The 11,813-nt window shown below is 33.2% G+C and overlaps 1 protein-coding gene across 1 annotated transcript; it reads left to right on the plus strand.

Annotated features, from left to right (window-relative positions):
• Window positions 1–295: 295 nt before the first annotated feature.
• On the plus strand, window positions 296–1,224 carry LOC136207226 (agamous-like MADS-box protein AGL80). The gene has a single exon (XM_065998535.1). It carries the CDS (start codon window positions 296–298, stop codon window positions 1,058–1,060), a length of 765 nt encoding a protein of 254 aa, XP_065854607.1. The 3' UTR covers window positions 1,061–1,224.
• Window positions 1,225–11,813: the final 10,589 nt, after the last annotated feature.

Below are 11,813 nucleotides of genomic sequence, written 5' to 3' on the forward strand. Positions count from 1 at the left end.
ATGCCTGTCCGGTTCAAATTTCACAACACCAGTTATGCATAACTTAACTAATATGTATTTATATACATAGAATTAGTAATGATTTTGAAAATTTATCCTCTAAAATGCCAACCAAGGTTGGCTATCACATTCATGTATATTAAAAAGGTCAACACATGTATTAAAAATGCCAACCAAGATTGTATATTCTATGATTCTGTATTAAATGAATAATTATCCTAATAACCCTATAAAACACAGACACACAAAAGCTTCCATTTTCTGACTTTCACATAGTTTCATTCCACTGAAAAGAATGAGAAAGAAGGTGAAACTTGCTTTCATAGAAAACAATTCAGCCAGAAAAGCAACATTCAAGAAGAGGAAGAAGGGTCTATTGAAGAAGTTAAGTGAATTAAAAACACTTTGTGATATTCCGGCGTATGCAATAATATACAGCCCTTATGATTCTCGGCCGGAGGTTTGGCCGTCGGAGTACGGTGTTCACGAAGTTGTTTCTCACCTCAGAAGGATGCCGGAGATGGAGCAAAGCAAGAAAATGCTTAACCAGCAGAGCTTTCTCCGGCAACGAATCAACAAAGCACTTGAGCAGCTGAGGAAGCAGAAAAAGGATAACCGGGAAATGGAGGTAACTCAGGCGATGTTCCATAGTCTCACCGGACAAAGCTTGATTTATCTGAACATGCTCGATTTGACTGATCTTCGATGGATAATTGATCAAAACTTGATCAAGATAATCATGAGAATTGAAAACCTAACGGTTAATAATTCTTATGCGGGAGCTGCATCTGTTGCGGTGGTGGAAACTTCGGTGGCTGAAGGCGGTGCAGAAGGGACGGTGGTGGTGGCTGAGCCGCCAGAGACGGTGGGATTTGATGTGAATGGGGAGAGTGTGCAGAGGCAACCATGGACGTTTACGGATTTGGTTAACCCTCCAAACCAATTCCAGTTTGGTGGTGGCGCCATCACGGGTGGTGGAGAAGAGATGTTGCCGCCGTTTTCTGATCAGAACGAGGATCATCTCTGGTCCAGTGATTTCTTTCGATATGGTGGAATGTGATCTTTGATTTTGTTGGAGTAATTTCATTTCATGTTTGTCTGGTTTCAGCGAGTTACATCCTGAATAAATTGATTTTTAATTATTTTATTTTTGCCTTTCGTAAATTACATTTGAGGTTGTTTTGGATTATATGTGTTCTTAAAATTATTCATATATGTTTTTGATGATTGAAAATTTGATTGATGTTTAAAATATTAACTGACGTTGTGCTTGGAGATGATGTTGTCATCACCGATGCCAGGGTGCTAAGGAATACAGGAGCATTAGGATTAATTAGGGGTAAAGATATCTATACCTAAATCCTTAATTTCTCATAATGGATCCTTGGAATTCGCTAAGCGGTTCTTAGTTGACAATGGTCAAGTAGATTTGTCACAAGTTTCTGTAAACAACTTACTGAACTATTTCCATTCGAATGGTCTAGCTGCAGTTCATCTGAAATATGATGTCAAGCGGTTTTCCACCTTTTGTTATATTAGAAATACCGGCTATAGAACCCTTTCATATTTGAACACAAAACCCTCCGCTACGTCGAAACAACGCTGGGCAATGTGGACCAATATGAGCTTACCACTTAAGTTATTGTTAGGCGGCGGACTTCCTCTCAATCTTTATCTTAGGGGCAATTTATTGTAGTTTTGCAACGCGAGATCTTCAAGCCATTCCTGATAAATATTTTAGTCAAATTGGAATGAAAGAATTTATTGAGTTTTCCCTTCTTCGATCTTGGGTTGAGTCCTAGTTGTCCCTGGTTCGATGGTAAGCGGAAAGCGCGCTGGCCGAATGGGTAGAATTTGGTAAAACCACACATTTTTAGCATTTAAAGAGGGCAAAAAAAAGATTTATTCAGTTTTTACATACTAGTTTGAAATTGGCATAGATCCATTTTGAATGTAATTGTAATTAAAGAATTTTAATTTTTGTACATGTATATACTTAGCTGGGTGGGGTAAATTTAATGGTAATCCTTATACTTTCAGAGTTTTTTCTTAAAAAACCTCTATACTTTTAAATTTTTTTTTAAAAAAAACCTAAAGTATCCCAAGAGTATCCCCGTATCCCCTAATTAAAAAAAGAAAAAGAAAAAAGGGGATACTTTCCAGCCGTATCTCATACATATCCCGCCATGTCCCCGTACTCGGATATGCAAACGTTGACCTCCAAAAAGTACCAATGCTTCATAGCTGATCATGCATTCATATAGAAGGTAAAGTGGATGATACTAACAAGGATGATACAAAAAGTTCTACAACAACACTCAACCAAGTGAACTAAAAAATCTACTATAGCAACAATTTCAGATTTTTAATATCTGCAAATTTTAATTTTTTTTTAGTTTTTACACATTTTCTTAGTTCTAAAGTTTCCTTTCAGTTCCAAGTCCTGCAATTTGAATTCATAAGTTTATAATCTTTCAATTTTAGAGTCGTTTACAATTCTTCAAGCTTTTATTTTAAATTCGGCATCATTTATTCCCTCTATTTTACGCTTTTAATTATCAATTTGGCTTTTCGACCTCTTAAGTTTTCTCAATCATTTAATTAGAAGTTAGTTTCTACATAGTTTGGAAATTTTTGTTAAACTTTATGACACGTTCGCACAAGTCTGAACAAGCAAGAGAAAATTATATATATCAAAGATTAATTAAAGTAAAATCAATTACATTAGACTCGGCTACATATCTCACAATATGAGAAGCTCAAGTTCATAAAAAATAGACCAAAAAAAAGAAGATTTCTCTAACACCTATGCAACTATATTAGTTTGTCGTTAAACATGAGACATAACACCCATAGAATGAAGGTTAATATTGTCACGTGCTTTATTTGTTGTTTAAGCTTATTAGTTTTCCCATCAATTAAAAATAACAAAAGCATACATCTGAGTTTTATGTTTTGGAGTTGATTTTTCTAGAAAGATAAGAATATGACCGTCTAAAAACCTAAAAGAAACCCTTTTATTATTCTTAAAACCAATAATATTTAAACATTCGAATATCTACATCGGGTAATATTTATGAAAACATTTTTATACCAAGACATTTTCAAAGATCCATGCATTAAAAAAATTACACAAAATTCTAGAAAAAAAATATTAATTTTTTTTCATAAATTACATAATTTATGGTAGCTTATTCATACGTCACGTGACTTAGAAAAGATGAAAGTAGTATATGGAAATTTAGTACTCTGTGTTGTGCTTACTTTACTATCCATTTATATTGTTTAGTCATTTAATGCTTTTTTTTTTTTTTGAGAAAATTGTACTCAATTAATGTTAGTTTTGAAGGTTAAGAATTTTAAATTTCTTTTTATCCAATTAATATATTTCTGGCATAATAATGATATTGGTATGACATGTGTATATACACATACAATTGTGGGTTAATATATCATTTGCTTATGAACTTGTCCAAAAAGTTTGGTAGACTCTCTAAACTTTTAAAATGTTCTGATAGTCTATTGAACTTGCATAAAATATTCAGTTAGCTCCCTGAACTTACATAAAATGTAATCAATTAATCACTCGGCTGTAAAAAAAGTAAGTTAAATGCGGAAAATATGTTGGACAGATCTTACAAAAAGTAAAACAACCAAGGTCAGAGTATGCGATTTTAATATTAGAGAAGACAAAGTTTTATAGTTCAACAAGTAAAAACTTATTTTTTAATATGTTTTAATCAATTTTGTGAATTTTATAATAATATTCTAACGTACGTGCAATATATCTTCCGCATTTCAACTTACTTTTTTTTCAACCACCGAATGATTAATTAGTTACATTTTAAGTAAATTCAAGAGGCTAACTGAACATTTTATATAAGTTTTAGAGGCTATAAAAAAGCTTTGAAATTTTAGACATCAATCAATCAAGCTTTTTAGACAATTTGAAGGGGCAAATGACGATTAAACCTACAATTGTATATGAATAATAGGAAAACAAATCCAGAATATTTTATTCATGATGTGTGCCAAATTGGCTAAAACAACACACAAACATAAAATTAAATTATTCCAACAAAATTAAAGATCAAAATGAGGAACATCATCCTCAATGAAATCACCCGGGTTGATTTGATTCTGTTCCGAAAACCGCAGCAACATCTCATCTTCACCACCGCTATTGATTTGATTCTGACCAGAAAATGGCAGCAACATCTCATCTCCGGCTGCTGCGTGGCCACTAAACTGCAATTGATTTGGAGAGTTAATCAAATCCATAAACCATTGTTGCCTCTGCACACTTTCCCCATACATATCAAATCCCAACGTCTCTAGCGGCTCAGCCACCACCACCGTCTCTGGCGGCTCAGACACCACCAGCGTCCCTTCAGCATAGCCTCCAGCAACCGAACTTTCCCCCACCGCAATAGAAGTGGCTCCGCCATAAGAAGGATTAATGGTTAGGGTTTCACTTTTTTGAGTTATCTCCTTCAAGTTTTTATCAATTATCCAACGCATATCATTCAAATCAAGAATGTTCAGAGAGGTCAAGCTTTTTCCGGCGAGGCTTTGGAACATCACCTGAGTTACCTCGTCTTCCCGGTTCTTCTCTCTCTGCTTCCCCAGCTGCTCATTTGCCTTGCTGATTCTTTGCCTGAGAAAACTCTCTTGGTTAAACAGTTTCTTGGTTTGCTCCATTTCCGGAATCATTTTGAACTGAGAAACAACTTGTTGAACTCCCTCATGTGACGGCCAAGCCTCTGGCTGAGAATCATAAGGGCTGTAAATTACTGCACAGGCCGGGATTTCGCAAAGAGTGCTTATTTCAGCCAGTTTCTTCAATAAACCCTTCTGCCTCTTTCTGAATGTTGTTCTTCTTGCTGAATCATTTTCTATGAAAGCAAGTTTCACCTTTTTTCTCATTTCTTTTCCAAGAATGAAACTATGTAAAATTTAGAAAATGGAAGTCTGTGTATTTTTGATCTGGAGAGAATTCTACTTATTGGGTGGATAATTATCGTTTCATATACAATCCTGCCTCGCATTTTTAATATATGGGCTGTACATGAATATGATAGTGAAATCTTGGTTGTCATTTTGGAGGACTTTTTTGGCATTATTACATTTAGAGATAAGGGTATTGGTTAATTACAATTTAAGTGGAATTACGTTTATATTTAAACAAATACTCTATGCGGTTCCAAGTATTCAATATTAGTCTTCGAACGTTTTGGTATATAGATTACGAATTGAGATTATTTGTGGTCATTATAATTGAATGTACTTATATAAGCATAGATCATTACGATAAGTTCCTACGTGCTTATGACTATAATTAGATAGATGGTCTGTACGGTTATATATTCGTGATATTAGCTTTTTAATGTGGTTATATTTATTATTAAATAGGTATTATGTGTAGTTACCTATTTTGGAGAAATAAGTTGTCACGTGTATAAATATATATGGCTATGTATAAGTAGCATTGTCAAAGACAGGCTCCTTACGAATGCGGATAGGCACAGAAGGCACTTGACTGAGTCTAGTGCCTGTAGTAGATGCAGAGGCAATGTGGAAACCTTGTGCCATGCCTTGAGGGATTGCCCAAATAGTAAGAAGATCTGGGAAGGGATCCTCCCTCATCACATCCTCCCTTCCTTCATGGCCTTTTCTGAAGGGGACTGGTTCTCTCAAGGAGCCAAGGGGAACTTGCTGGCCAACATGGAGCACGGTGCCATCCTCTTTGCTATTACTTGTCACCAAATCTGGAAGTGGAGGAATGAAGAATTATTTGCGGGTAAGGCTGTCCTTATTCCTGATTTACTGTTTTTCTTCTCGAAGAAGCTCTTTGTTATTACTAAAAGCTTTGAAAGAGATTCCCTTGTTCGCCCCTCCCCGGATAAAGAGATCCTGCTAGTTGGCTGGAGTAAGCCTAGAGAAGGGTTTGCTAAGTTGAATACTGATGGCTCCTGCCTTAGCAATGGCAGAATTGCTGCTGGAGGAGTTCTTCGGGATGCTGGTGGCAATTGGATGGCGGGGTTTACCCATAACTTGGGGACGGGCTCCTCCTTTTCTGCGGAGCTCTGGGGTATCTTGTCAGGTATTAAACTCGCCATTCGCATGGGTGTTAAAAAGCTCTCGGTGGAATCTGATAATCTGGAGGCTATTAACAGGATTTCAGATAGCCAGGCTGTTTGTCTGAAGAGCCAGAATCTCATCAAAGCTATTTTGAGGCTTCGTCATGCCTTTGAGTATCTTAATTTCTCCCATATTTTTAGGGAGCAAAACCGCGTGGCGGATCGCTTAGCAGCTGCTGGGCATGGGAGAATGTTAGGTGTTTCTACCCTATCTGTTCCTCCTTCTTTTCTTTTGCCTTCTCTCCTAGAGGATAGGATTGGAGTCAGCCTTCCTAGACTGATCCCGGTGTAGGTTTTTTGTTGGTTTTGTTTTTTTCCTTTCCTTTCTTACCAAAAAAAAAAGTAGCATTGTCAAACTCAGACTGGGAACTGCAAATGTGTCGGGTACGTGCAATGTTCGCCTTTTCGGGATGGGGTTACCACGGTTTTTATTTATTTTTTAAATAATTAAAAAAAAAATTCAACTATTATTAAAAAAATAAGAGAGGAATAATTCATTGTGGTTTTTTAAGTAAAATTCGGACTATGTTCTAGACTTTAGTTTAATACATTATTTACATTCGATGATATTTCTATTGTATTAAATTATTGTATTTATCTCCAATATTCCTTCAACTTATTTTTATAGGGAATCCATAATTGCAGGAATCGTTCTCTTCTCTCCCTCTCCAAACAAATTTCTCTAACTGCTCCTTCCCGTTCTCTTCCATTTTCATCAATTCTTCACCAATTTCATCCATTAATCTTCCTATTGATTGGATTTTTCTTCTTTTTCAAATTGTAGTCTTCTATTTAAGGAGGAAGAAGGAAGAGTGTCTTCCTTTTTCCTCCTTGCACCGTTCTGTTATTATATTTTTCTTCTTTTCTGTTCAATAAATTATAGCTGAATTACATATATTTCACCAAATCCATTGTTCCGCTTGAAATTGCATCTGTTGTTTGTTATCTTTTCATTGGTAACTTTTTTATGTTTTAGCAAGAACAGAAATGGTAGATCTTATACGTAGATCACTACATCTACGTGATTGAAAAAGAAAGGACTTAGATCCGAAGATTCAGAAGAGTTTAAATGCTGAAGATGGGAATACATGTGTTTTTGTCACACCCGACCCAAAACGGCATCAGATATGAATGGAAAACTAGGTAACGAACTTTTAACAGTCTAAAAGCCCAACATAATTTCTAATATATAAAAATTTATTTGGCCTACCTAAAAGTTTTATTTAATTATTTGGCTTGGACTCGATAATTCTATCGAGCTTCCTACGTATCCCGAACATCTTTTAATCTTTTAAATCGGAAATCAAAGCCATGTAGTTCTACCTATTTTAGGTAGTTCTCTTAACTTAGGAACTCATTTTAACTTATTGACACGTTGATTTATTCGCTAATAACTTAATTGTATATTTCACTTTATTACTATATAATTTAATATATATAAATCACTTTATCAAAACGAATCAAATCAAACAACGTTTTATCAAAACGAATCAAATCGAACAACATTTTATCAAAACGACACAAATCGAATAAACCGCTTTAACAAACCAACTCATAATCAAATAAATCGCTTACAAACCAACTCGTAATCAAATAAATTGCTTTAATAAATCAACTCGTAATCAAACAAACGTAAAACATTATAATTCAAATCATCAAATATTATCAAAACGTAATACAAAATTTGTGTGTGTCCATCCTCGAATTCCACCCGTGTAGCTTATCATAACATCAATCATATCAATAATCGAGATATCTCATTTATATCTCGCCTTGCCTAACGTTAGGACTACCAGCCGTGCACTCTGGCCATACCGCCCTTAGGTATGGTCTTACAACTTACAACTCCTACTCCGGGCAATACTAGATGGACAAAACCATTTTTATTTATCGTTCAAAACATCGCAACATAAAATCATATTTGGACTTCAATCCAAATCACAGAAATAATAACAATAACCACCGTAACAGATTTCTCAATCCAAATCCAAAAACAATTCGCAAAAAATAGTCAAATTCATTTTCTAACCCAATTTTCAAAATTCCACGATAATAAATAATTGTTCGTTAAATAATCAAAATCAAAAGTATATAAATATTTTAAACAACTTAATAAAACGTATTCAAAGCCACATAAATAATTTAAAACTGAAACTTATTTTTATCTATAACCGGAATAACTATTTTAGACCGAATATATCGTTAGACTCGTTATATTGGTAATAAGTCTACTTGTACTAATTCTATATTTACAATTTTATATTTGACTCTACGCTGACTCTAATGGACCAATATCGGTATTAGTCCTTCTAATTTATAACTTATTTTAATTCGATATTTTAACGTCACTTAATTATTATATAAAACTAAATTTAAACCAATATTTTTATTTGACTATTTATGTTCGTTACGGAAATTGTAAACTGTAACACTAAACTGATAACGTTTATTCCGACCGAAGGTTCAGTTAGACTCGTGGCACTGCTAGGAGTCTATCAGTACATATTTTATTTTCAATTTCTTTATATTATATTATTATTATTGTTCAATATATAAAAATCTAAACGGTAATAATTTAATAATTAAATAGCGTCAAATCTTTTCCGTACCTGAAACCTCTAATTGATCGTCTATTAAATTCTTCCCGTGACCGTAATCGAAACCTCTAGTTGAACATATATTTTAATATGAAACTGTCTAACTAGAATCCTATATAAACAAATATTAATATTACCCCAATTAACCATGTTAATAATATATAAACATATATAGTTGGTATTTCAAAACATAATTAAGAGATTAGTTCATTCAACACCCATTTAACAATGGGATTTGTAAAATGTAGAATTTAATTAAATAATCAAGTTTATATAAAATTCATTTGATATATATAGAAGTTCATAGTTTACTTACCTAGCAATTTAAAGAATGAAATATGTACCATTCACTTCCATAAACTTTGTACTCTCTCTCCTTCCTTCCTTTTCTTCCATTCTCTTTAGGTAAAAAGGACATTCCTTTTTGTATCTTTCCCTATGATAACTTTCCATCTTTTCATCTATTTATAACACATGTTACTTTCTCTTTCTTTTTAATAATAATTTGACACATCCATGACGCATGTCATTTTTCTTCATTTTTGTTAATAAGAATTTGACACATCTATCATACATGTCACTTTTTTTTTTATTATTAATAGTAATATTAGATAATTACTTACATTTTTTTAAATAAAAAAATTTACTTAAAATCATGACCATCAAATATTATGTTTTATTCTTATTTTAATTACAAATTTGCATACTTACATGTATGTAGTTTGGTAATTGGTAAAATATTGATTTTGGTCCTTAAATTTATAAATATGTATAAAACTTACCCAAAACTTTTAATTTACATCTAAAAATATTAAATTGAACCCTATAATATATTTGAATTCATAAATAATTAACGCTATCTATTTCGAAAAATAAAATTTTAATAGTCTCCACACCATGAAAAGAACATCCAATATCCTATCAATTGCAATCCAAACAAACAGAATTTCAATGACTAAATATAGTTAAATGCATATAAACTATATAAGTAACTCTTGCCCATAAATCAATCATTAAAAAACCATATTCACCCTTAAAATTGTTAATAAAAGCATGAAATAACTTGTATTCAATATTGAGTTTTTGGACTCAATACTAAAAGTATTGATAAAAAAATAGCAGCAATTTGATTGAAAGAATGGAAATGACTGCAATCCTATTCTCCTATTCGACCATTAAACCTGGCACCATGAGAAGTGACTCCCCATATAAGCCATCAGTATGGACTTTTTGCTCACTCAACTCTGAATGTTCCACATCAATAAGAATAAAGGACGGCCCGATGCACTACACTTTCCCGCTAAGCGGGGGTCCCACCGCAAATCCCAAAAGACATAACACAACAAACATAAAGGGGTAAATCATAAGTGGAGGCGAACTCAGATGCTAGAAAAAAATTAAAACCAGTTGATATATGCAGTTTAAGAATGGTCTTGGGAGCTAAAAAAAAAAAAAAAAGGCGGCCCGGTCGCATTACGCGTCCCCGCTGAGCGAGGGTCCGGGGAGGGGTCCCACCACAAGGGTGTATTGGGGGCAAGCCTTCCCTTGCCAATTTAATTGGCAAGAGGCCGCTCCTAAGACTCGAACCCGTGACCTCTGGTCACACGGCAACAACGTTTTACCGTTGCGCCAAGGCTCGCCCTCTCTTGGGAGCTACATTGAAAAAAAAAAACTATAATTTAAAATTATAAAAAACCATAGAAGCAACTCTAATATTTTGATATAGAATCTTTATTACAACTTACTTTGTCAAGCAGATTGAGGAATCTATCAGTAATTGCAAAATATAATTAACCTGAAAAGAACTGTGATCCCTTCTGGATATAGAGATGTTGAATGTTTTTTCAGACTACTATACATAGATTAAATTATGAAAATGGTGGACGTTGTAAATAACAAGGATCAAAGGTCAAATCTAACCATAAAATATCAAAATTCATAAACAAAGCAAACTGAAAATCGAGAAAATTAACTCAGATACCCAAATTATATATAACTAAATTTCCAACTAATTTAACTCAAGTTAGTTAATATAACTAATACAATAAACAAATCCAACCTTTTAAACCATAATAAATATGCTAAATTGTTCAATTTCGTGTAAAAATTGAACAATAAAATTTAAAATTATAAAAAACCATAGAAGCAACTCTAATATTTTGATATAGAATCTTTGTTACAACTTACTTTGTCAAGCAGATTGAGGAATCTATCAGTAATTGCAAAATATAAGTAAACACTTCCTGCAATCTGAAAAGAACTGTGATCCCTTCTGGATATAGAGATGTTGAATGTTTTTTCAGACTACTATATATGGATTAAATTATGAAAATGGTGGACGTGTAAATTCCTAGGATCAAAGGTCAAATCTAACCATAAAATATCAAAATTCATAAACAAAAGCAAACTGAAAATCGAGAAAATTAACTCAGATACCCAAATTATATATAACTAAATTTCCAACTAATTTAACTCAAGTTAGTTGATATAACTAATACAATAAACAAATCCAACCTTTTTTTTTGTTTTGAGAAAAATGCTTTGTTTTGAGAAAAATGCTTGTAATTTCATTAGATAAAAAATGAAGGAGTACAACAAGCAAAATGTAAGGAATAAAACCTCACATGATTACAGACTAAAACAAATACAACATCCACAAAGGGATTAAAATGACTACAAAGAGCAAAAAGATCCCATAAAAGACACAAAAAACACAAAACAACAATATATTCTTCGTTAATCCAAATCTGTAGAAACACATCTGCAATCCAAACTTCATCTTTTAGGTCATTCCGAATATTCGGATCTGAGACCTTTTTTTTTTTGCAACCACGTAGATTTATTGATCTACGGATAAGATAAACCATTTCCGCTCTTGCTAAATCCGAAAAAAGTACAATCAGACGGATAAAGAGTTTTGAAGAAATATATGAACACAGACTAAAAAATCAATAAAAAATTACAGAAATCTAACCCGTTGTGAAGAGGAAGAAGGAAGATCCTTCGTCCTCCTCGAAGTAGATCAACAAAATAGGAAGATTGATAGAAAAAAAGGCAATGAGAAAGGAAGAAGAAG

The sequence above is a fragment of the Euphorbia lathyris genome, chromosome 9 (genome assembly GCF_963576675.1).
Source record: "Euphorbia lathyris chromosome 9, ddEupLath1.1, whole genome shotgun sequence".
Classification (NCBI taxonomy): domain Eukaryota; kingdom Viridiplantae; phylum Streptophyta; class Magnoliopsida; order Malpighiales; family Euphorbiaceae; genus Euphorbia; species Euphorbia lathyris.

Excerpts from the sequence above, each read along its gene's own strand:
- LOC136207226 (XM_065998535.1), top strand. The coding sequence starts at position 296 with ATGAGAAAGAAGGTGAAACTTGCTTTCATAGAAAACAATTCAGCCAGA.